The sequence below is a fragment of the Lacerta agilis genome, chromosome 2, assembly GCF_009819535.1.
Source record: "Lacerta agilis isolate rLacAgi1 chromosome 2, rLacAgi1.pri, whole genome shotgun sequence".
In the NCBI taxonomy this organism is placed as follows: Eukaryota; Metazoa; Chordata; class Lepidosauria; order Squamata; family Lacertidae; genus Lacerta; species Lacerta agilis.
The window spans coordinates 2560675-2585701 of NC_046313.1; the positions used below are offsets into that span (position 1 = coordinate 2560675).

The 25027-nt window shown below is 46.0% G+C and overlaps 2 protein-coding genes across 2 annotated transcripts in view; one reads left to right on the forward strand and one right to left on the reverse strand.

Moving 5' to 3' along the window:
* Positions 1 to 3084, forward strand: part of ITGA5 (integrin subunit alpha 5) — a 56586-nt gene extending 53502 nt beyond the window's left edge. Inside the window, exon 29 of the mRNA XM_033136985.1 lies at positions 2122 to 3084. Coding sequence (XP_032992876.1) covers positions 2122 to 2205 — 84 coding nt within the window. The 3' untranslated portion in view covers positions 2206 to 3084. The remainder of the gene's footprint in view (positions 1 to 2121) is intronic.
* A 4496-nt stretch (positions 3085 to 7580) lies between these two features.
* Positions 7581 to 22504, reverse strand: KRT8 (keratin 8). Its single transcript, XM_033136994.1, is given in 12 exon segments — positions 7581 to 7812; positions 9075 to 9130; positions 9676 to 9703; positions 9706 to 9774; positions 9777 to 9839; positions 9842 to 9893; positions 10765 to 10890; positions 13200 to 13364; positions 15262 to 15357; positions 15446 to 15506; positions 17473 to 17681; positions 22133 to 22504. Coding segments are annotated over 12 exon segments (1473 nt in total). The 5' UTR covers positions 22490 to 22504; the 3' UTR covers positions 7581 to 7621.
* Between the last annotated feature and the right edge of the window lie 2523 nt (positions 22505 to 25027).

Sequence of the window (25027 nt, forward strand, 5' to 3'; positions counted from 1 at the left end):
AGAGAGCCATATCAACAAATAATGAAGTTCCAAAAACCAGATGAACACTGTGCAGGATTTCAAGTGGTAATAATGGGGTGTGGCTTCAGCACTCTGGACAGGTCCCAGCCCCTCCTTTCTCTATTATTTCTAGCCCCCACAATACCCACCCCACCCCCCACTTTGAGTCATTTTTAAACATTGCACAGAGCTAAATCCAGGTTTGCCATTGCCTGCATGCTAAACTGAGAGTTGCAGCTACACAGCAGTTCCCTGGTTAAAGCACCTCCAACAGTTGCAAATGTGTGTTTTCTGCATTCTGTGCAACTAAAAATGTCATGTGATGCAGGCAGCAAGGAGCAATGCAATTCTGCCCTTCACATGTAGCTGCCGCCGCAAGGAACCTGTTTGAAGCAGCTGTAATGTGTGAGCCTCCCCCTCAGTCCCTAACTTTCCTAATTCTTGGATTGTGGAAACGAAAGACTTAGTGCAAACAACAAGAAGGTAGAAAGCATGGCACATGTGAATCCATCTTTGGTCGCTTGATGATTACAACATGCAGTCATGACTTGCATGAGAGAATGTGCTGCTGCAAGTCCAACTTCCGTGATTGCCCTGCATCTCTTTTTCTTAAATCATATTTATTGATTTTCCAATATATATTTCCAATTACCAATCGAATTACAATCCAAATTGATTATACAATTCCAATTATAACAATTCCAATTATACCAAATTTTTAATTTGTGAGTTCCCCATGTCTCGGACTCCGGAGCGCTTTTCTAATCTCATCCAGTTGCTTTCAAGGTCCAGTATTTTCACAGCCTCTGATAAATGCCAGCAAGCAGACACGATTATAATAAGTAATGTCTCTGTATGGATAAAGCCATTCTCCTCCAAATATCACATTTCGGCCGGCGCCATCTTGTCCTCTTCTTCTTGTAAATCAAACTTGTAAATCAAACTGCGACACAGCAATCTCGCCCCCTGCGTGCCTTCCTCCATCCACTCTTTCCAGGAGAGCCAGACACCTCGTAAATTCCACTATCAATCGTCCATCAAATCTGGCTTCTCCCTTTGAAGTGGTGTACAGCTCCACAGGCTCTCATCAACAATCCACAAATAATTCTTGCTGCGTCACTACCCGCCGAGGGTCCTCCATTGCTATTAAATCAATCCAAGTCTTATTTCAACTCCATACAGTCTATTTTTGTAATTTCCAATCTAATTTACATTCAGTCTTTAAAGTCCACTTGCCATTTGCCTGCGAAAGTGGATTTTCTGGGGGAGGTTTCGCCTGTGTTAAGCAAGATATTGAGGCAAAACAAACTGAGAGTCCAGAGCTTACCCCCCCTTCTTTTCCCTCTTTCACATACCTATGTAAAGTCCACGTCTTCTTCCAGTTTTCATTCTTAATCACTCAGGGCTGCAGTTGGCAACATTCTTCCCACTCCTTTGTCCGAGACATGCCCAAAATCTTTAACCAAATTTATATATCCAATTCTAGGGAACGTGCACAAACGGGGCCGGCTCCAGGAGGATTGCCCTGCATCTCAATGGCCAGTGCTATTTTGATGTAGTCAGTTCACATATTCAACGGAGACTTAGTGATATGTACGCTCATGTGAATGAGTCTTAAGTGTGCTTAATTTTCTGATTTATTCTGACTGCAGAATTTTGGTTTATTTTTATTTCCTGCCTCTGCTATTTTTGCAGATTTTGCAAAAAAAAAATCTCAATAACTTTTGTGTTTGGATCTTCACTTTTTGAAATATGGCAACCCTAATTTCTGTGACTTGTGCAAAAACTTCTCTGCTTCTACCCTATGGGTGTTTCTAGTTTGGAGATCTATCTGAAAACTAGCAGGCAGGGTCTATAACATGCAGTGGGCTTGAGTAGTGTTACAAGACTCACTGGATAGATGGGTGGAGCAGTCCCGCTCTTGTTTTGGGTAAACTCTACTGGGAATGTCTCCTGGGGGAGTTTTCCTCCTTTTGATTGTCTCCCCATCACGACGAAGGTGAGTAAGTAGAGATGTGCGCAAGGCATGTTCACTGCAGTGGTGTTTGCCCCAGAGAAGATTTCCTGGGTTGTACCTTTTACATTATAGGCCCTGACCTTGTCTCTGCCTTTCCTTCACAGCTGGGCTTTTTCAAGCGCTCACTTCCTTATGGCACGGCTATGGAGAAAGCTCAGCTGAAGCCACAGGCAGCTTCAGAAGCCTAGCAGGCCCAGCTTTGCCCTCCATGTAGGTGTGTTGCCGCTGCTGCCCTAAAAAAAGAGGCACCAGGATCGTCCGCTGTGAGCACTGAGAAGGGGAGCACAGCCAACACCAGCAGGGCAGGGCCACAGGCACCGGGCCCCACGGACTGCTGCAGGGGCCAGGCACCTCTGCTCCTCACAGAGAAAGAGGCTGCAGGCTCTTGAGGCCCAACGCCCTCCCTCTCCCCCAATTTCCCTGGGGCTTGGATCCTACAAAACCCATCGTGCCCTGACTGGGGGTTGCAGCAAAGGCATTTGCTCCCAGCAGAAAAGGGAATACTTGAAGCCGCTGGAGCGGCCGGTGCTGGTCTGATCTCAGGCCCCCTAGTGTCAAGCTGTCTGTTCCGTCCATATGTGGGGAAGGGCGCAGTGCCCTGGACAGTTTCCAAGCTGCCAGTCTCCTCTGATAATAACCACAGCTTGGCTGAAAGAGAAAAAGAAGAAGCACAATCACCTCCCGAGTCCAGCTCTTTCTCCGCCACAGGCCGGAATGAAGGATCCTGGGCTCTCACTTCCGGTCTTCCCCCCAGCCTGCTTCCTGTGGGGGATGATGTGGGACAGAGACTTAAGCTGGGAAAGCCAGGTGCTCCCGCAATGCCAAAGATTTGCCATGTTTGGAAGCCAAGCCATCACCCAGTGTCGGCCCGGACTCGCCGACGGTCTTCGCACTGATCTCCAGAAACCGCTAGAGATTTTATTTTTCAGATGCCACTTTAATTAAAAGAGGATGAAGAAATGAGAATGAAGAAACGAGGAAGCTGCCGCTGCCTCGTGGCAGAGACAGGGGTTGCCGAGTTTAATTTAAAATGTTCATGTGCAATAAATGCTTCCCTATTTTCCACAGTGCCTCTTTCCCCCCTAATTAAGGATGACGAAGGGCAAGGGGTTGAGAATGGATGGAAATTCCGCTGTTCGTTCCTGTAGGGGAGGGTGGGAATACTGATGGGAAAAAAGCCTGAAGAGTGAGATGCAGGAAGGGGTTCGGCGAGAAACACCCCTAGTAAGGGCAACAATAATAATAATTTATTACTTACTAGCTGACCCAGCCACGCATTGCTGTGGCTCATTTTGTGAAATGGAAAAGGAAGATGTAAAAGAGAAAGCACATGCCTCCCCACAGCTTATCCTGTTGAACTCCCACCTGCCTCCTCTCCATATTTCCCATTTTCGCTTGCCTCCCCACAGCTTCTCCCGTTGAACTTCTGCCTGCCTCCTGCTTGTCTTTCCCCCGTTTTCGCCTTCCTCCCCACAGCTTCTCCCGTTGAATGGCCGCCTACCTCCTCTCTGTATTTCCTGTTTTTGCCTTCCTCCCCACAGCTTCTCCCGTTGAACTCTTGCCTGGCACCTCTCTGTCTCCCTCCCCCCACTTTCACCTTCTTCCCCCCAGTTTCTCCCGTTGAACTTCCGCCTGCCTCCTGTTTGTCTTTCCCCCGTTTTTGCCTTCCTCCACACAGCTTATCTCGTTGAACTTTTACTATCTCCTCCCCCCCTCTGGAAACCGGATACATGGTACAGTCCGCTCTGGCATTGAGCCTGGGGTCAGAAGGGACCATAACGATGCAAGGAGGGGGGATGGGGAACTGGTAGGGTCCTTATACATTTGTGTGTGGCGCTTTTTCCTCTTCTGATAACTGGAGTTTCGTTTGTAAAGCGATACAGCAGTGCAGAAAGGATTGTGTGTGGAGACAGGATAGGGAGCAAAGCATAGTTGCCAAGCTTTCTCATCCTACACCCCCCTCCCCGCCATAAGGAATGGTATGGCCCGGGCCTAAAAACCTTTTCCTGCCTGGAGCTGAAACTACTAAGAGGAGTTTAGGCCTTCCACGTAACTGTTTTTTTGGTGGTAAGGCCCTTGGCAGAGGCTGGGGCTAGGGAGATTAATAGGGGGTTGTCCCTGCTGTCTGAAAATGGCTGAGGTGAAGGAGGTTTTTGGATCGGCGCACAGTCTGTGACGCTGCCCTGCGATCAGCCTTTCTATTGGTTGTTGTTCAAAGTCTTCAGTTCTGTTGCTGGTGACACGTAATGTGTGCGCCATTTTTTTGGCCTTTATTCTATATTTTAGGCATGATAGGTGTGGGTTTTTTGAATTTTTATTATGCCAGATCCTTCCCCCATGATCATGTTACGCTTTGTCCTAAATTTGATGTGATTTGGTCCAGTGGTTATGGAGCAAGGTGCTGTCGGACGCACACGCAATGGGAACATTTTTATATAGATACCCCACCCATCTGGCTGGGCCTCCCCAGCCACTTTGGGTGGCTCCCAACAGAATATTAATGCCTTCAAGTGTTTTCTAAGTCAGATAGTTGTTTATTTCCTTGACATCTGATGGGAGGGCATTCCACAGGGCGGGCACCACTACAGAGAAGGCCCTCTGCCTGGTTTGGGGATGCCTGTGGGGGTGTTGCTGCCATTCATAAGGTACATTTGTTGCATTGACATTACTTTCCTGCCCCTTGGAACAGTTCCTTGTGACCACTGAAATTCAGTCTGCTGGGGTTTTATATTTTCCTGTCATTTTAAGACCCATATGTGATCAGGTTTGTTTGCAAGTTGTTTGAAAAAAAAAATAGCATTCTTCATTCTGGGAGTGTGCATAAAAGCTCCCCTTTTCCTTGACTGATGTGGCAGGAGTCCAGTAACCAAGGAGAACAGCCTGCCCCCCCCCCCAACCCGAATCCCAGAGTAAGTGGCAGCTGTGGCCCTGTGGGGGTGAAAAGGGTTCACTCCTCCTGACAAAAGCAGGATGGAGAAGACAGGGCCTGGGCCCACTAATGTCTTTGAAGAAACACGTACAGTGTAAGCAGCTTGTTTATAGATTTCAAATTGTACCTACTAACTTTTGCTGTGGTGTCTCTAGGGCTGGGCAATATATGGATTTAACATCCAAAACCAGTTTGAAATGAAACAGATGTCACAATATGGATAATTTCTATCTGGCAATATATTGTGAATCATGTTTGTGCTATGCAAAAATCACAATGTTGGAAAAATCGTGAAGCCAACCAATACCTTTATATAGCTCCATTCTTAATTCAGACATTGTGATATATCAGTAAATCACGTCGATATATGATGAAAACCAGGTATCACTCAGCCCTAGATGTCTCAAGGGGACATACTGTGGACATTTTTCTTGACTCCATTGGAAACAGAAGTAGGAGTGATTGTGTAGTATGAATTTGGATCTGAGACTCGGGTCCTCAACCTGTATGCCACACGTCATGTCAGTATCGCCTATGAGTGTCAACTGGTGTCTTGTAAGCTAACAGATGAACAGACACCTCACACCCTGATCACCACCCACTCTTTGGTTCTGTGTTTGCATTGGTCAGTTTTCTCCTTAACCCAAGTGAAGCCAGAACATGCCACAGCTCCCTATTACTCCTCCTCCCTCCTACACAAAACAAGTGATTCTTGGGTGCAGAAAATAAATGGCATCTTTGTGTAACTAATGCTTTTATTGAACAAGGTCTGAGGTGAGAGGCTTGCTGTGCACAGATACCATTTGAGGGGAGAAAAAACATTAAAAGAAATGCAGTCCATCCTCCTGACCCATTTACTGCACAAGTCCCATAGGAATGAAAGGACTGTGCCTTGCAGAGGCATCAAGAACAAGCCCTGTCTGCAATCCTATGGGTGGCTTACATGGGAATGAGCCCCCACCCCCCATGTAAACATGCATATATAGGTTATGCCTTAGCTCTACAAACTTGGGGCTCACTTTTGCACTAAATGTGGACGATTGGGGTTGTTAAATGCTTAACCAAGTGCCCCAGTCTAGTTTTTTGAACCACTACTTTGGCCCTGCAAAGGGGGTGGGTGGAAGTTACAAAGCCATCTCCCACATCAAAACCATGCTGGAGGCAACTAAAATGTAATCTAGGGTGTGTTTTAAGAATGAAATGCACACACATTTCTGCCCTCATCCAGCTAGTTTGAGTGATACTGCTGCTCATTCATTCCCTCTCTTTAGTGTTTGGGGGAGTGAACACATGTAGTACTTTTAAGGCCACAGTTCCTATCAATGCTTATTTTTATTTTTTTGCGTGTGTTTATTACTTAAAATATTTAAAAAGCAAGCCCCGTTGAATTCAGTAGAACTTCCTTCCTAATAAAAATGCACAGCCTTCATTGAGAAGTTCAGCTATGTCTACCGCAGGAGAAGCAACAGTGGAAGCACCACCACCACCAGCTTCCTAACAGGAAGGTTACCTGATATCATGCAAACCAGCTGGATGGGAGATTCAACATCACTTGAACTTGTCAGCAGCGGAAGGTTAGGACTAGGAAGATTTCAACACTTTCTAAGTTTGTGTGTGTCTGCATGCACACAAGGACCTATGAGTTAGGATTGGGGAGGTGATCCAACTGAAATCTCCTGTGGGTTCTACGGGGGCTCATCAAGGATTCCACAAAGGGACAATCCATCATGGTAAAAGAATCAAGCAAAGACAAAAGTCCTTGCATTGGGAGTTTTATGTAGAAAAACATTCCAAGGAGGCAGAGAAAATTACCCTGTCATTTTTGGAGCTGCTCCATGTGGGAGACAGGACATTGCATCAAGCTTCATTACCCCTGGGTATAAGGCACCAAGGCAGCTCCATATTGCCTAAGGTTCTCTTTGGCCTACAGCAGGGTTGGGAACTAGTAGCCCTCCAGACATTATTGGACTCACATCACCTCTGGCTGTTGCCCATGCAGGCTGGGGTTGATAAGAGTTGGCAGTCCAACAACATGGGTTGGCCACAGACCCTGCCTATGAAAAGCTTTGTCTGCTGATTTCTACCATTCAACCTGTAGTTGAAGGTCTAAGAGCAGTCCTAGCTTCTCTCCCTGCACCCAAAAAACTGTCTCACCAATGACAGTTCTTGAGTTAAACAGGAATGTCTAGAGACTAGGAAAGGGTGCAAATCATAGGTGGAACTTAAGACATAAATCACTTGTGTATATAGTCAGGGTAGGTGGGAGAGGAAGGGATACAAAAAGCTATATATGCTAACAGCATATCCTAAACTGCACAAAGAGATGAAACAACAGGTTAAGGAGAATCTCAGCTTTTTAGGTAGGGAAACTAGGGGAGAGCAAAATTGATGGAAAAACAGCCCAACTGTTGGGGTGTGGTGGGGGAGATGGCTTGAAATCTGTGTAGGAGCAACCACCCTGCAACATTTTGTTGCAGGTCCCCCTTGTGATATCTGATGCCCCAGCAAAGGTTGAGGAGAGAAGAAGAAAATTGCCCCACTATCCCTTCTCCTGTCCCTTTCCTTCCCCCATTCCTCCCATCGACCTTTTGACCTGGCTAGATAAAAGAAGGCTCATTGGATTTTAAGGCACTCTAAACTGCTGGAGGTGGTTCTTTTTGGATGCAAGCAATATCTCAGTTGGACAGCACATCTGAGGATTCAGACACCAGCTTCCCATCCCGAGTCTCAATCTTCTTGATGACAATGGCCCTTGACTTGGTGACTGCAGAGCTCTCCAGCGGGGAAGAATTCATGGAGTATCCACCACTTGAGTATGAAGAGCTGTAGCCACCCCCATAATTACTGAAGCCACTGGACAGACCACCTGGGTGGGAACAAAGTAGTTTATTAGAGACAGAGTGGTGTTTCCAAACCTTAGACAGGAGCTGCCCCAGCTAACAACATCTATAGCAGTGTTTTTCAACCACTGTTCCGCGGCACACTAGTGTGCCGCGAGATGTTGCCTGGTGTGCCGTGGGGAAAAATTGAAAAATTACTTTATATATAGTCAATATAGGCACAGAGTTAATTTTTTTTAACATTTTCTAATGGTGGTGTGCCTCGTGATTTTTTTTCATGAAACAAGTGTGCCTTTGCCCAAAAAAGGTTGAAAAACACTGCTCTATAGCACCTAAGAGCAGCCCTCCTAAATCGGGCCAATGGCCCACCTAGTCCAGCATCCTGTTTGCATGGTAGCCAACCAGGTGAACCTGCAGGAAGTCTGCAAGCAGGACCTGAGCACAAGAGCACTCGGCCCACTTGCAATTCCCAGCAATTAGCGTTCAGCAATCACTCCGAAAGTGGAGGCAGAACATAGCCATCATGGCTAGCAGCCATTTACAATGATGAAAACTAAACATAATATGCATATGCATTTTGTTAATCGGTTCCCAGAACCATGTGAATCATCCATGCAACAGTGGGGTAGTCCAGTTAAAATGTTTCCTCTGGGCATCCCAGGGTCCCCTTGGTCAGGACTCTGGGACAGAACTGTGTTTTCAGGGCAACGGTGATGCTTCTGGGATTCCCCCCCCACCCCCATTGCCTGCTCACCATAACACAATATGCATCAGGGAATTATCAGCTTTAATTCCACCCTCTGGGGTGATATTGCTGCTCCTATTGGCAGAAACTGGGGGATACATGACACAAGGGGCCTCCCAGCTCCTTCAAGCATAGATGGTAGATACATCCAACATGTGGCTTCATTTTCAAGATTTCCACCTATCAATGAAGGTTGGTTAACTGGGGCAAATAGTGCCCATGCCCACTGCTCAACATGCCAGGCAGCCCCTTTCAGCCATTCCAGGAGTTGCACTGGCTGTCCACCTCCTGCCCAGTTTCAAGGCTGCCCTTGTAGAACTCAGAGAGGAGGAGGAGGACGACCAATCTGGGAGGAGTTGGCTTTGCCGGTCATTGGTAGGCTGGCTATATCTGCTTTTCAACATTGTGATGTATCACCAGCAAAGATTGTGATATAGGAAAAGAAAGTGAAATCTAGTTGCCATGACTCTTCCAGGCCTCAAAACATAACCCTGTGGATTCATCCTATGCCTCTATTTCAACTAAGTTGCAAAGTCTGCTTACCTGAATAGCCAGTTGTTTTGGTCTGAATGCTCAGGTTCTGCATCCCTGACTCCAGCCTGCCAGAGTGGGTGGAGGGGAAGATAGCAAAAACAAAATCAGCATGGAGGGACAGAAGTGCAGACAAAAAATGGGAACTACTAAAAGCAAAAGTCTATGTGGAGTGAAATTGTTTGTCTATGTGCCAGCAATCCCAACTGCTGCACACCCATGCAGAACAGATCACTGGAGCATATGCTGCTGCCAGAATGCACTATTGATTGTGGGGAGTGGGAGGAGAGGGGGCTCCAGAGAGTTGGGTTTTTTGCAGGTGTATTCTGCAACATGCCATTGACACAATACTGGTGGATGCTTTACTGGTGAATTTCTACTGGACAGTCCACACACATTCTGCATTATTGGTCGTTTCTACTGTAGCTTTCAGGAGGAGCACTCTTGCATTAATAATCAGTGTAATAAGGAAAGAAAGAAAGAATCCTTCCAGTAGCACCTTAGAGACCAACTAAGTTTGTTCTTGGTATGAGCTTTTGTGTGCATGCACACTTCTTCAGAGAGCACTTTTTTTAAAAAAAGTACACATGGCGGAGCCCTGTCTGGCACCCACCTGTTCTCTTCCCCTTCCAGAAGCTTCTGTAGGTGGCAATCTCTATATCCAGAGCCAGCTTGACGTTCATCAGCTCCTGGTATTCCCTCAGCTGGCGGCCATGTCTTGCTTGGCTCTCTGCAGGGCAGCCTCCAACTCAGACAGTTTGTTATTGGCATCCTTTACGCCAACTCCCCACGCTCCTCAGCCTCAGTGATGGCAGCTTCTAGATTAGCACGCTGGGAAGGAGAGGAAAAAAGGAAGAGCCCAATAGTTTTCCCATTTTCAAGAGACATTCAGCACTGCCTGTTAAAATCCCAAAAGCCAGAAGCAGCGGTGCAGTGCTCCAGAGTGCAATGGGTGTATGCCAAAGACTCAGTCCTATGGGTCCCTGTCTCCAGTGTCCTGGAGCTGCCTAGTCTGCATGAAAGAAAGGGGAGCTTTCTCACCACTGAGACTAACACAGTCAGGATTGAAAGGAGGCGAGACAGCCACTGAGGACTGGCTCCTAGGGTCACTCTGGAAAAGAACACGTAGGGGGAGCTGTTCTGTCTGCTCCAAAACTAAGCATTTAGGAGCACTGAAAACACTAGGTGCTTCAGTTTCAAGGGAAATGGTGTGCTGCAAGTTCTGTCAAGAGCAGTGGCACTTGAAGGAAAACACAACCCAAGTCACTCCAAAATATGATATTGGAGCAATCAAAATCATTTGCCTATGTACAGGCACAGAAAATAGAAAGGTAACACATGGAGATCTACACAGCACCTAGAAGGCCCCGCAATTCCCCAACCCTGCATTGCAAATTGTGACATCACTGGCGTAAAAAAGAGCTGTTCGCCTCATCTTCACAGGTGACAAACGCTCTAAAGCAGCAACAGCCTATCAACTTACCAAACAGTTTTTGTGTCAAAGACCTAGCCCTTGATGAGATTATAAACCTGTACTGGGGATGTATTACTTCATAGTCACATGATCTGGATATGGATGCCAAAACAAAGCAAGCGGACTACCAAATTGTAGGTGGTTGAGTTCCATGAGGTCAGAGGCCTGCCTCTTTGGCGAATGTTATTATATATGGCACTGTATCAATCACAAACATTGCCTCCTGACCTGGCCTTTCAGACCCTCGATTTCTGACTGTATCCGGCTGATGATCCTGGTGAGCTCATTGATTTCATTCTTGGTGTTGCGGAGGTCATCTCCATGCTTGCCCGCCACTGACTGGAGCTCTTCATACTACAGGGAGGAGATAAAATGAGACAAATGTGACATGTGTTGGGAACAGCTTCCAAAAAGGTGGTTGTCAGTAAAAGGCGAGGGTCAGAGAATCTCAAGAATCGAAGCAAGGGAAGACCTTTGCAGACACTCAGATGGGAGTGCCCTGTTACTACTGCCATTCTTTCTTGCCATGACATACAGATTAAACACTTAAAACACAAAACACACAAACAAATGGGGAGGGCAACCTCTTCAACATGGAGATGTTTAACCCTCCACAGCTGTGACCCTCCCCCATGCCCTCATGCTGCAATAAGACTGAGGGGGGAGTCTTCCACTGGTGAGCGGAGGGGATGCTGCAGGTTGGGGGGGGGCATCTCTTCCCCACCAACCAGGGTATAGAGCAACCTTTAATTTCCAGATGTTTTGGACTACAACTCCTATCACCCATGACCCCTATCCATGGGCTAGAGATGATGGGAATTGTAGCCCAACAACTTCTAGGGACCAAAGATTGAGAAAGGCTGGTATGGAGTATTGACATTTCAGAGCAGACCTGAGTCTAACATAGCATACACACCACACATTTAAAACACATTTAAAACACTCTTCCCCCTTTAAAAAGGGAATCCTGGGAATTGTAGCTCTGAGTGGGGTAAGCTACAGTTCCCAGCATTCTTTGCCAGGATGTTTTAAATGTTACGGTGTGTAATGCAGACCAGGCACAAAACAAATTGAGGGGGTGGCCAAGTCACTGTGTCTCCTAAACTACCTAAGACGTCCCACTGGAAGGGCTAAACTAGGATCAGCCCCTGAAGTTCTTGGAAGACAGGTACAATATGAACGGGGCAGGTGCTCTGCATATGCCTCCTGCAACTTCCAACTCTTTCAAGAAAACTGGTAGTACACTGGAGTGGCTAAGAATATGAGTCACAATGCTAGGAAATACTTCCTAAATCTCACCTCAGCCACAAATTCTCCCCATGTGGCCTTAGGCAAGCTATTATCTCCTAGCCCCACCTGCTTCCGTCTGCAACAGAAGGATGATCATAGTAATACAGGGCTGTTGTCACTGAGATAATATATATGTTATGCACTTTGCTCATACTTTAGGCCAAATTATGATGATTAACGTGATGAATGTCAAAGTGAAACTTTCCGCCCACCATCATCTTAAATACTGAAGCTCGCCAGCGTGAGTTTGGCAGCCCCACTCCCCATCATCCACCCCATTTGCAGATTCAAGGATTAAGGCAGTTCACTTCCAACTAAAAAAATAAATATAAACCCACCAGACACAACATGGAAGCCAGGAGAGGCAGCACATGGAATTCAGGGGCCTTTCAGAATGGAATACAGCCCTCAGACCTTGTGGGGGGCCAGACTATATTTTTTGGGGTGGGAAATGAACGTATTCCTATGCCCCACAATAACCAGAGATGCATTTTAAGTAAAAGGACACATCCTACTCATGTAAAAACAAGCTGATTCCTGGGCCATCCGCGGGCCAGATTGAGAAGGTGACTGGGCCGAATCCAGCCCCCGGGCCTTAGTTTGCCTACCCGTGGAACACACCAACCCTTGCCAGAGCACCATTCTTCAGGTCATGCCAGTAAATGCCGGTTGTTTTGGCAACCCTATCTTATGCAAAAACTCACAAAATTCAGGATCCTTTCTAACAAACTTCACATGCAAAGTTAGCTAATCTACTGGAAGGAAACTAGCCCTTGGTATTCTTGCCAGCAGTCTATACATTATTCTCCTCCAGATGTTGCAGATTTCCTCCGTACTAAATGCTCTGAGTCCAAGCAGATTATTTTGCTAAGATTGTTGCTTTTTAATCTGAAATTATGGGGCAGTGTTTATCAATTTACCATAAAGGTGGTGCAAAACAAGGGTGGAAGTATCATGTTTCAATATAGTCATGCCATTTCAATTATGTTAGCTGACACTGGCTGTCTTTCACTAAGGAGAACAGATGTAAACTTGTTGGCAATGCAGGGTTTTAGAAGGCAACGGTTTACATCCTTGGCACTGTGGGAAGTTTCACTCTTCCTGGCCACATGGGATGAAAGTGATGAGGACTGTGATAACACAGTCAATAATTGGCAGAGTACTGGGGTGAACGAGTAAACCTATTGCAAACATAAATATGAAAATCCTCAAGTTCATTCACATGACGTTTCTCGCCATTTACTGGGGTTTCATGTCCAACAAAAAACATGGGAGAAACAGATCAAAGGTCCCCCAATTTAATATGCCAATTTGCACCCTAAACAGGAAGGATTCCTAGCCCAGCCAGGAGTAAGGAAGGCAGTGGGGCTCACCTTGATCTGGTACATGCTCTCTGCCTCAGCCCGGCTTTTGGCAGCTATTTCTTCATACTGTGCTTTGACCTCAGCAATGATACCATCCAAGTCCAAGCTGCGGTTGTTGTCCATGGACAGGACCACAGAGGTGTCGTTGATCTGAGACTGCATTACACGAAGCTCCTGCATTGAGAGGAAGTTGGAGGAAATTGGAATTACCATCATTCATCATGACCAAGAAGCAAACAGCCACGATGAACCAAAAAGGCCTTCAAGAACATGAAGGGACATTTTATCCTGCTTGGACATCTTAAAAAGCTTTTAAAAATTGATACAAATACACAAATTAATACAGAAGATTTTGAGGGTAATATATTCAACTGAAACCGGAACTCTTTCTGCGGGACTAATGGGATACACAACTAGAAAAAGATTATGGAAGATTATTTCAATTTGTTCACAGCAGAGATTATGCTATATGCACAAGATGAAGGACTTACTATTACCTACTATGGGAAAATGGTTATTGAAATTATTGGATTTGGCAGAGATGGCAAAGCTGATGTGTTTAGAGAAAAGTCATTGTTGACATTTATAAATGATTAGGAACCCCTTAGGGACTTTTTCCGTGAAAGGAAAATGGAACTTGTCTGGATATCTGGGTTTGAAGACTGAAAAAAGGTTGGTTTACGGAAAGTAGAATGAGATGTTATTCTGGAGCAAGTGTTTGTGTGAAGTCTATATATAGCTGATACAGAATCAGAAGTCTTGTCCTTTCCTCTTTTCCTTTATTTCCTCTCAGTTTTTATGTTAAAAAATGCTTGGTACTTTATGTTAACTTTTGTACATCATCTTTTCTTTGTTTTTCAAGTTTTAAATTAAAAAAAATTCTATTTAATAAAAAGCCTCAAAGTACATGCTCTGCCACAAAGGCACAGCCCTCTTCTCTGCAAGAGGTTTCAACTGTTAGGGTCAGGGATAGGAATGTTGGGCTGCCACATCAGATCCAACCAGCATGGCCAGTTGTCAGGAATGATGGGAGCTGGAGTCCAAGAACATGCAGAGCGCCCCAAGTTCCCCATCCTGGTTCTACTCCATCACCTGTACTGAGATTTCCTAGGCCACGTTATTAGTGGTTAGAGCCAAGTTTCCAATAGTCCAGCTTCCAGAAGAAAGCAAAACACTTTGCCCAACAATGCCTTCACATATGCAGCCCAATAAGAGAAGCTTTGCTAAACCTGAGCCACTGGAAAGTCAACTTTAATGGTATTGGAAGGAGGAGTTTGTTCATGTCTCAACACACTAGTAAAAAGGTAAAGGACCCCTGACCATTAGTCAGTCATGTCCGACTCTGGGGTTGCGGCGCTCATCTCGTGTTACTGGCCGAGGGAGCCGCCGCACAGCTTCCGGGTCATGTGGCCAGCACACTAGTAAGAATAGCTAAAAACTTATTAAGACCAGGGCCCAGGAAGCTAAAAAGATTTTCAGCATTAGACATGGAGGTGGAAAAAAAGATTTGATGTAAATAAAGACCATGATAACCTCTTTACATGAGAAGTCTGGAGGTGGCAACACAAGAACAGGCCTTTTTTGCAGTGGCTCCTGTTTGTGGAAAGCTCTCCCCAGGAAGGTTCGCATGGTGCCTTCATTATACACTTTAAGGTGCCAGGCAAAAATGTTCCTCTTTCGCCAGGCCTTTGGCTGATTTGACGCAATGCCCTTTAAAATGTGTGGGGTTTCTTTTGGGGGGTGGGGTATTGGGTTGTTCTTTTTATTTTATGTATTTTGTGTTTTTTAGATTGTGATTTTATCCTGTGAACTGCTCTGAGACCTGTGAGTATAGCAGTAAACAAATTTAATACTAGTAATTTTCAGTCCATGGATATGTCTGGGCTGCCTATTCTTATTTTACAGTTGCCCTGGTATTTCCCAGACAGAATAGGAGGAATGCCCATAGGAACCTGCTTTGTCCTGCACCAGACGCTTGGGTCCATCTAGTAAAGTAATGCCCCTGCTGACCAGCTACAGGGACACGACAGGGACATACTGGCAGTTCTTTTTCCTTAAAGGTGATGCCTACCTCATCATACAACTGCCTCAGGAAGTTGATCTCGTCTGTCAGGCATTCCAGACGGGACTCCAGCTCAACCTTGTTCATGTAGGCCTCATCCACATCCTAAGGAGGTAGAGCACAAGCCACCATTATAAAGAGCTCTACGAAGTTGTCACAAAGCGTGATAATCACTAGCTAGGAAATCACTCACCTTCTTCAAAAGGACAAACTCATTCTCCTTCTCAGTACGATGGTTGATTTCATCTTCATACCTAATGGGAAAAGGAACAGGATGGATTAGTTTAGGTGGCAAGTGAGCCTAGAATGGCTTCATTTAAACCAAGGCCACATGCTTTTGGTGCAAAGACTCCTTTGGGAAGCATGTGTGGAGACACGGTATTTGAGCATGTGCAGAGTGCGCATATGCCTTCTCCTAAGAAACTATAAATATCCCACATGCAACCCCACATACATTAGGGGTTAAAATCAAAGGACCCCTAAAATAGAGGAATCAGACATCACAAACTTCCTACCAAGGCTCAGTCAGTCCCAACAGCTTTCACTTCACAAATTTAGGTTTTAGCTGGTTCAATTCACAAACCAAAATTAAGGTGTCACTCAGCTAGCATCCAGTTCAATTAACAAGCCGAGCCGCATCTGGATGACCACATGATCCCCATCCACCTGGTGCATAGGACTGCAGCCTCTGTCTTCAGGTGCAATCCAATCCCAGCTGTGTTCCTCTTCATAAACCACCCCCTTTTTTTCAACATGTTATTCCAGTCTGTTTTCTCTTCCTCCCCCCGCCCAAACCTCTTGTGAAGCAAGGTGCATGAGTGGTAGACACCACCACCAGACATAATATATGCCAAAAATGCATGGAGGAGGAGATCATAATCCTGTTCTGGAGATTGCTCAGGAGTGGGTTGTGGTCTAATCACCAAAGGCTGCCAGGCTCCTCCTCTGGGTCGGAGATGTCTCCTTGGAGTTCCCAGGTACCACACCCCTTCACCCTCCCAGTCCTGGGAAAGCTTGCAAGCCTAATGGACAGTATTCCCTTCAATGTCAGGTATGTCTTGAGAGGCAGGCAGGGTGTCCATATGTGTCAGCCTCATTTTGGAAATAGTCAGACACTTGCAAGACTGGTTCGTTCACCCTGCTGGTGGCGCTTTGCAGCAGCTGTAGTCCTGCTCAGCACATGAGGAACAGCACACTCAGGTAACATGGTGTTTACATTTGACTGAAGACTCAAGGGGGGGGGCGGGGTAAAGCTACAAATGTGCAGGTTTATGACCCAACCATTTTAAGATTCTGCAAAAATGTCTTCCATCCATTACTTCCTCTTAAAGGGAACAATTCATTTCAAGTGTTGCATTGTTTAGAGATTGTTTTTTGTATGCTTTTTAATTCTCATTTCTCCAGAAGCATCTTAGAAACATAGGGTTGAAGATCTTAAAGCAGTAAAATAGTCACCATACAATCTGCCCTTCTCATGTTTCTAGAGCCCCACTCTACCTTCAGAGTGACCACAGGCGTGAAGGGGAATGTGGGGGAAAGCAGATGACAAGAGCATTTACTGTATATTCTGGCGTATAAGACTACTTTTTAATCCAGGAAAATCTTCTCAAAAGTCAGGGGTCATCTTATACGCCGGGTGGAGAATCTGCGGTCGAGTATATCTCAAACTCTATTTTAAGTGGGAAAGTTGAGGGTTGTCTTATACGTCCAGTCGTCTTATACGCCGGAAAATACGGTATTTGCTCCAACACAGTTGCTCCCTGGAAAGAATTCTTCTCCTCCCATCTAAAAGTTATATATTCGCACCAATCAGGTTCCTCCTTCAGCAGCGTTTGCTAACCAACCAGTTCCTGATTAGAGTGGGGAACCTGGTTAGCACAGGGTGCAATCCAGAGACTGGGACTATTACATCTGCATTAATCAGACATAAGGGCAGCAAAAGGTCACTGCCAGGCAAACGGATCCCAGGCCATCAGACTCCACTGCCAACTTTAATACAAGGAGCGATTCACAACATTGGTGTGGACTAACAACTTTTATTTTAAAAAGAAGAAATGCAGCAACTTCAGGAAGCCAAATAGTACAGCTGATTCCATAGGGCCACTATGGTATTTCACAGCCTTGACAACAGGCGTGACTGAGACTTAGTTTAATGCTGTTAGTCAGAGGAAGATTAAATAATGAAGGTGCAATAACCCAGCTGTCCCCCCCCCCACTCACCTATTCTTGAATTCTTCCACAAGGCCCTGCATGTTGCCCAACTCAGCATCCAGCCTCGCTCTCTCCTGCCCTAAGCCATCCAGCTGCCGGCGCAGGTTGTTGATGTAGGCCTCAAACATGCTGTCCATGTTGCTTCGGGTGGTTTTCTGGTTTTGCAGGAGACTCCATTTGGTGTCCAGCATCTTATTCTGCTGCTCCAGGAAGCGAACCTGGAGGCAAGGGGGAGAACAGAAGGGATTCCATCCAGTTAAAATACCCAACACAGAAGCTCACTTCTGTAGAAGTCTCTTCCACCTGTTTCATCAGATGCCAAAATGGTGTGATCTTCCACCATCTCACGGTTGGCACACCCCCACCATGTATTCAAAGCAAATGGCTTCCCAAGGAATCCTGGGAGTTTACCCCCCACACAGAGCTACCAACCACCCTAAATAAATTTCAGTTCCCAATATACTTTTTTTTTGGGGGGGGGGAGACTACCAATGGCTACTAGCCATTGTTGAAACACCAGTGACAGAGGATCTCGCTTCTTCTGCAGATCAGAAATGACTGAAGGGCACATTCTTAAAAGGCCTCAGGCCAAAAAAGAGTCCAGCAGGCTGGTTAGGGGCTTGTTTGACAGCTGTTGCCCAGGTTCACCAAACACCATAAACAGATGGACAATAAAAGCAACCAAGGCCTAATTTCAGCCTAAGATGAAAGCTAGGGCGTGTTAATAAAGGTTGTCCAGGATACAGGAGAAAGCTTTCTAGTTCAGAGCGCCTACTGTTTGCCAGAGTTCTTCCCCCTTTTACATATTTGGCCTTGCATTTATCATTCCTTCTCCCTCACCCCATCCTCCTGCAGTGAAGCGTGTGGGCCCAGAATATAACTACCAATGGAGTCCACTTTCAAAGCTCCCTGTGAAAAGTTTTTCTCCACACAGCAAAGGTTCAGCCCACTGTCATGGATCAGAGAACTTTCTCTATTAAGGCAAACTTTTCAGCAGCGCCAACAAAGGTGTGTGTGTGGGGGGTGTCTGATCAATATTACAAGCTACAAAGCCACATAGCAACAACTGCCAGAGGAAGCAATTAAAAGCAACTGCTACTTGGCAACCATTTTCATACTCTCCGGCAAACTTCGTCTTTGTTTTATACCACTTCCACAAGGCTGACTTTCTTTCCCCACCACCATTAGGGTTTCCGTATTTCAAAAAGTGAAAATCTGGACACAAAAGTTGGTCTATTTCTGCAAAATCTAAAAAAAGAGAAGTTTTTGAGCTATTTTAAAGGAAATTTGTCAAAATCTACACTTCCAACATGGGTTGCCATATGTCAGGTCAGCAGTTCGAATTCCCGTGACAGGGTGAGCTCCTGTTGCTCGGTCCCTGCTCCTGCCCACTTAGCCATTCAAAAGCACAAAGTGCAAGTAGATAAATAGGTACTGCTCTGGCGGGAAGGTGAACGGCGTTTCCGTGCGCTGCTCTGGTTCAGAAGCAGCTTAGTCATGCTGGCCACATGACTCAGAAGCTGTACACCAGCTCCCTCAGCCAATAAAGCGAGATGAGCGCCACAACCCCAGAGTCGGACACAACTGGACCTAATGGTCAGGGGTCCCTTTACCTTTTACTGTTTCCAACAGCCGAATCCTGGCTATGTTCGGGGAATTCCGGCAGCCCTTACATGCGCAAAAGATTCTGGGAGTTGTAGTTTGTTGAGAGTAATCAATTCTCAGTTAGAGGTTCATTGCCCCGCCTTCAAAGTAGTACAGTTCCATGGCTGTCGTGGCAAAATGCTTATTAAAGCCAGATTTAAGCATTTAAGATTACCCCAGTTGATAAGATGTAAGGGTGAGTTGGCATTACTGGTGTTTGGGTTGTGTGCTTAATCTGAGGCAGAGCTAAGTAAGACTTAGACCTGGAAGACATTTTTACAGGCAGAATGCAGCAGCCCTGCCAGAAGGCAAGTAACAATGGAGGGAGTGTCTTTGTGTATACCTTCTAACCACAAACAGTCCAGTCCTCAGTGTGGAAAGAGTTGTATTTGGGCTCATCCACACTTCCGCTTGAGCCCTTCCTAGAAAACACAGGTTCAAGTGGTTTTCCTGCTCCTTTCCCAGGGAAAATCCACTCTTTTGCTCTAAATTACACCAAACTTCAATCTGGGGGAAATTACCTTTTGTGCTGATTGAGTGCTAAAGAGCTATTTTCCGGGGGGGGGGGACAGTGGGACTAGAGGAAGTGTGGATAAGCCCTCTTGTCTAACCTTATGGAGCCCTTCATCTCTGTAGGCTCCAGGCATGAGAAGCTGCAGCAGTGTTCAAGCTAAAAAGGTGTGGAGCCAATTGGTGACTCCTGTATTATTATTAACACTAATTAATTACCAAGGTCCTGTCTGGCTCCACTCAAGTATTCAAACACCACACCTGGTCTCTTAATACACCTGATTTCAAACTCTGCATCTTTTTTGTAGGAAACGGAGGCCTGACATGAATTGAATGCAAAGGAATCCAAATAACTGAAAGAATTCCTGGAAATTCAGAGACAGACAATACCAAAATTGGAAGGGGCCTGTCCAGGTGTATCAAGGAGCCTGCCAAGGCTCCATACAGGAACTTTTGCAGAAAGCTATTACAGGTCAGGAGGAGCTTCCAAATTTTGCAATCCAGTCTGATGTTTGGAAGTAAAAACTTGGCATAGCCAGGAATGCACAAGGAATTCAAGTTGGCGGTTCCCCCCTCTTCCCATTCTGCTTTAACAGTGGTCCCATACAGAAATAAGGCTTCCACTTTGTAACTATGCTTGTAAGAGTTCAGAAGCTGGCTGCAGGATCAAAGTTTGTAAGCTCCCTCTCCTCAGCTTCACCCCTCTCATACCTGCCTATTTCCTCCCTCCTCCCTGCTCCTGTAATGGCCCTTTGGCAATTGGTTACATCCGGCTGAGGATAGTTAATGCTAGGGAAAAGGCTTTTACTCTTCCTCCTTTGAGGAAGCCTGAAGGTGTCTACCCACTAGTATTCAAAACAGACATTAGGAAACCCAGCTCATAGGAAGCTGCCCAATAGGAGTCGGACCACAGGGCAGGACCAAGGACAGTCTTCATCACATTTTCACTCCCAAAAGGAGAAAGCACCATGGGAGGGTAAATGGGAATCCCACTACCTGGAGTGCATGCTGGGGGGCCCAAGATTGCAAACAGCCAACGAAGAACCCACAGGGGAATGGATGTCTAAATTGGACGCATACCACTGGTTAGCAGGCAGCCTTTCAAAGCTTGCTTCTAATGATTAGCCTGCTCAGTGTTAGCTCAGGGTCAGGATCAGTGAGAATAAAACTTTATCAAGGTTAAGAGCACAGAGGGAGTTGTGAATGGCAGCAGGGGGAGACACCCCAATCCTGCAACCACTCCTGACAATAATTAGAGAGTGGAAACATTATGACAGCATCTGGCAAAATAGCTCCAGAGCAATCCTGTACCCTGAGAAGCAAGCAGCAGAGTTAAACAGAGCTTACTCCCAGGTGGTTGCATAAAGCAGTGTTTTTCAACCACTGTTCCGCGGCACACTAGTGTGCCGCAAGATGTTGCCTGGTGTGCCGTGGGAAAAATTGAAAAATTCAAGAGAATTACTTTATATATAGTCAATATAGGCACAGAGTTAATTTTTTTAACATTTTCTAATGGTGGTGTGCCTCGTGATTTTTTTCCTGAAACAAGTGTGCCTTTGCCCAAAAAGGTTGAAAAACACTGGCATAAAGGCAGACAAAACTGCTCATACCCTTTGACTATGGCCTCTGCAGAAGGGGGCAGCTTGCCTTTCATCCAGGGACGGCATTCAATGATATATGGTGAGTCATTGATAGGAAATGTGATTGAGGACCTTAAGGTTTCCTCTCTTTCCCTACCCACGTCTTTTAACCAGGAAAGTAGACAAAACTTTTTTTGTTTAGTCGGCTGTCACACCTGTAGGAGGAGCCTTCACTGTTCAACTGGTCTGATCACACACTGGACCAAGTCTGAAGTCCAGGAAACTTTCAGCGCATGAATTCAGTGCTCTTTAAAAGTGACCTTTAGCCTCTAGTTCCAACAGAGATTTCGCCCCACCACCAAGAGTAGAATCCAGGTTTCACTTTCTTTGCCTGCACAGCAAAGGCCTCTCTTGTGCTTCTCCTTCACTAGGAAGACTTTCATATGCCGAATTCCCTTGCCTCCACCACACACCTGGGTACACACATACCCTCCACTAAGGATAGATCAGCTGACAGAAAGAGAGGTGTGAACTTTTACAGAGGTTCCCTCCAGGTAGCTTCTAACCGACTGCTTGGGCTGCCAAAACCTACAGCTTTCCACCTCCATCCACCTCACGCAACAAGTATGAAGCTCACAATTTAATTTCCCCCATCTTATCTCGGATTGTACGCTCCTGGGAGCCAGGGATCCGTTTTCCCCTATGTAAGGCACTGGTGGTGCCACGTCAATTAACCGCACAGCAACACACAGGGCGCTAGTCTATAAAATCATGGAATTGTGGAGTTGGAAGTGACTCCCAGGGTCATCTAGTCCGCCCCCCGCAGTTGAAATCAATGGGCCTCACTTCCGCACGCCCACTGGCTCCAACGGGTCTCTAGCGCCCCCGAATAACTTGCCCCCCTCCCCGACCACGCCTTGAAGCCGAGGCCCCACCTTGTCAATCAAGTTGGCGAACTTGTTGTTGAGCGTCTTGATCTCCTCCTTCTCCTTGGTGCGCACTTGCTGGATGTTGGGGTCGATCTCCAAGTTGAGCGGCGCCAGGAGGCTCTGGTTCACGCTGACGGCCGTGATGCCTCCCATGCCGCCGCCGCCCAAGGACGAGCCTCGGAAGCCGCCGCCGCCGCCCCCGCCGCCGAAGCGGCTTCCCCCGTAGCTGGAGGAGGCATAGGACGTGCTGATTCGCGAGGCGCCGACGGGGCCCGCCGTGTAGGAGCGGCTGCTGAAGGAGCGCGCGGGGCCCGAGGAAGTGCTGCGGAAGGACGAGGTGGACGTTGTTGTCCTCCTCTTCATCGTGCCAAACAGAGCGGGGCGAAGGCGAAGGCGGAGGCGGGCTGCTCAGGCGCGGCGAAAGGGCGGCACGGCTCAAGCAGGCGGGCGGGCGGGCGCTCACCTCCTTATATGCGCTGCCTTCCGAGGGGGCGGGCGCGGTCCTCGCAGATTGCAGACTCGCAGCACCTGAGTGGCTTTTTTTAAAAGCAAAGGGGCGGAGCCCAGGCCTGCCTTTCCACAGCGGGGATTGGGGGGGCGCACCTGTTTTAACCCTTCTCTCGCTGCAAGGTAACCCCGACCAGAAAAGAGAACCCCCGCTCTCAGCCCGAGAGGCTGCGCCAGGCCCGCCCCTCGTTTTCCAGCTGCCCCCCCCCCCGCCCCGTTCGAGGCTTCCCTGAAGCAGAGACGCCCAAAGAGGGCAGCAGTTGCCCAAGTTTGTCCAGGGGACCCTCCCTTCTCGTACTTGGGGAATTGAACAAAAAAGGGCCTCTCTGCAGTTCGAGCTCTTTAGCACGGCTTTACCCGGACATTTCGACACCTGGGAGGGACATTTTCAGGTGTGGCCCCGCTCTGTTAAGCGGAGATTGGCGGAGCGGTGGTGTATGTCTGCGCTGACTTGGAAAATGGGAAGGTAGCCTTGTTGGTCTGCCATAGTATAAAAAAAAAATTAAAATTAAAAAAAAAATCCTTCCAGTGCTACTGGAAGGATTTTTTTTATTTTTTATTTTGTTTTGTAAATGGGAGCAAGGCTTCCATATGTTATGAGACCTTGGAATTCTTGTAACACACAAGACAGTGAATATTCAACTTCCACTGGGAAGTAAAAATAACAACTTAAAAGGAATAAACTCCTGAACATCAAAGCAAAACACCAGTTCAAGATAAAAAGGTATATCCTGCCAGCCTTAATAGCCAATTACAAGCACAAAAGATTTCCCCCCAGATAAAGACCATATTAGAAGGAAGACAAATATATTAAAAATTATGTATAGGTGGTATCTTACCCCAGCCAGGCTAGCAAAGATGTTATAAAAAATTGTTATTTTATAATAAGATGTATAGAATGAGAAATAAGAACTGTTGGAAATGTGAATCAAAGGAAGGAAACTTTTTCCACATGTGGTGGTTATGTGAAAAAGTGAAAACCTTCTGGGAAAATATAATGAGTTTAAAAAGATTTTTAGATACACTTTGCAAAAAAAAAAAACCAGAGGCATTCTTGCTAGGTATGGTTGGAGATGATATAATAAAGAGTGACCAGAAACTGTTCCTTTATGCTACTACCGTGGTGAGAATATTACTTGCACAGAAATGGAAGCAACATGAAATACCCACAGTTGAAGAATGGCAGCGGAAACTCATGGAGTACACAGAAATAGCAAAATTGACTGGAAAAAATCAGAGAACAGGGTGACGAAGCATTCCAAAGAGACTGGATGAAATTTACAACATACATAGAAAGAACTATACACAAATAAAGACACTCGCGGGACTGAAATAGACCTCATAATGTTTATTTAAATCATTCGTTTTGGATTTAAGAACATTGAACAAATATATACAACAATTGAAGGATGAGCATTTAATGAAATTTTGAATAGTATTATTCCATAGTATTAAATACACATAGAATGTAAGCATGACAAATGTGTAAATATAAGGAAAATATAGAGAAACCAGAAGGAGGAGGAGGGAGGGAAGTACAAACTTGTTTAAAGTATTAAGGTTAAAAGGAATAAGGTATGTATTATGTATTTTGATGGTGAAATTGGTAAAATCTGTAAAACCAATAAAGATCATTTAAAAAAGACAATTTTAGTTAAAGCTTTTGTCCTGGTTTTCTCCTCATTCTTGTTCTTCATGGAAATAACTCCTTGTAATCACCATACTTTCTGTATTCCAATAAAGTTGACATTAATAATAATACCAAAAAAAATTACTGAGGGGACAAACACAATTTCAGATCCCCAGCCACTGCCTTTAAAGAGCAAATTAGGGGCTAAAACAGATATGAGGTGGGATTTCTGTATGTAGATCTTCCCTCCTTACGGTAATTCTTCAAATTTATTTCAACGCAGAGACAGGCTTGTCTTTTGTGCTACAAACTGATGGTCCAGAAAGTTCTTTGATGTGCAAATCTTAAGAGCGTAGGCAGCCTTGCAGATTTACAACACAATCCTCTGCAGATTTACCTGTAAGCAGCATTTGCTTTTTGTAAAAACTGAGGTGCTGATACTAATATTTTGATAAACGTGCTGAGGGTGCCAGTACAAAATGGCTGCCATTGACAACACACACAAATGTGCCAGAGGAATACCTAGAGGTTGGCTGAGTGCCTCTTTCCACCTTAAGCAACCAGAGATTGTGGCAAACATGGGCTTAGAAACACTGCAGAGCCTAAGTCCCTTTCTGCAGTGGTCAGGGCAGGCACAAGACACTTGGGCATCTGAGGCAGACCCCCAAACAGCGACCCGCTTCCTGAGAGGGAAGAAAGATCAACTTTGGGATCTGCTGCCCCTGTGGCTCCTGCCACCAGTGGCTGAGGCAGTTAATTGCCTC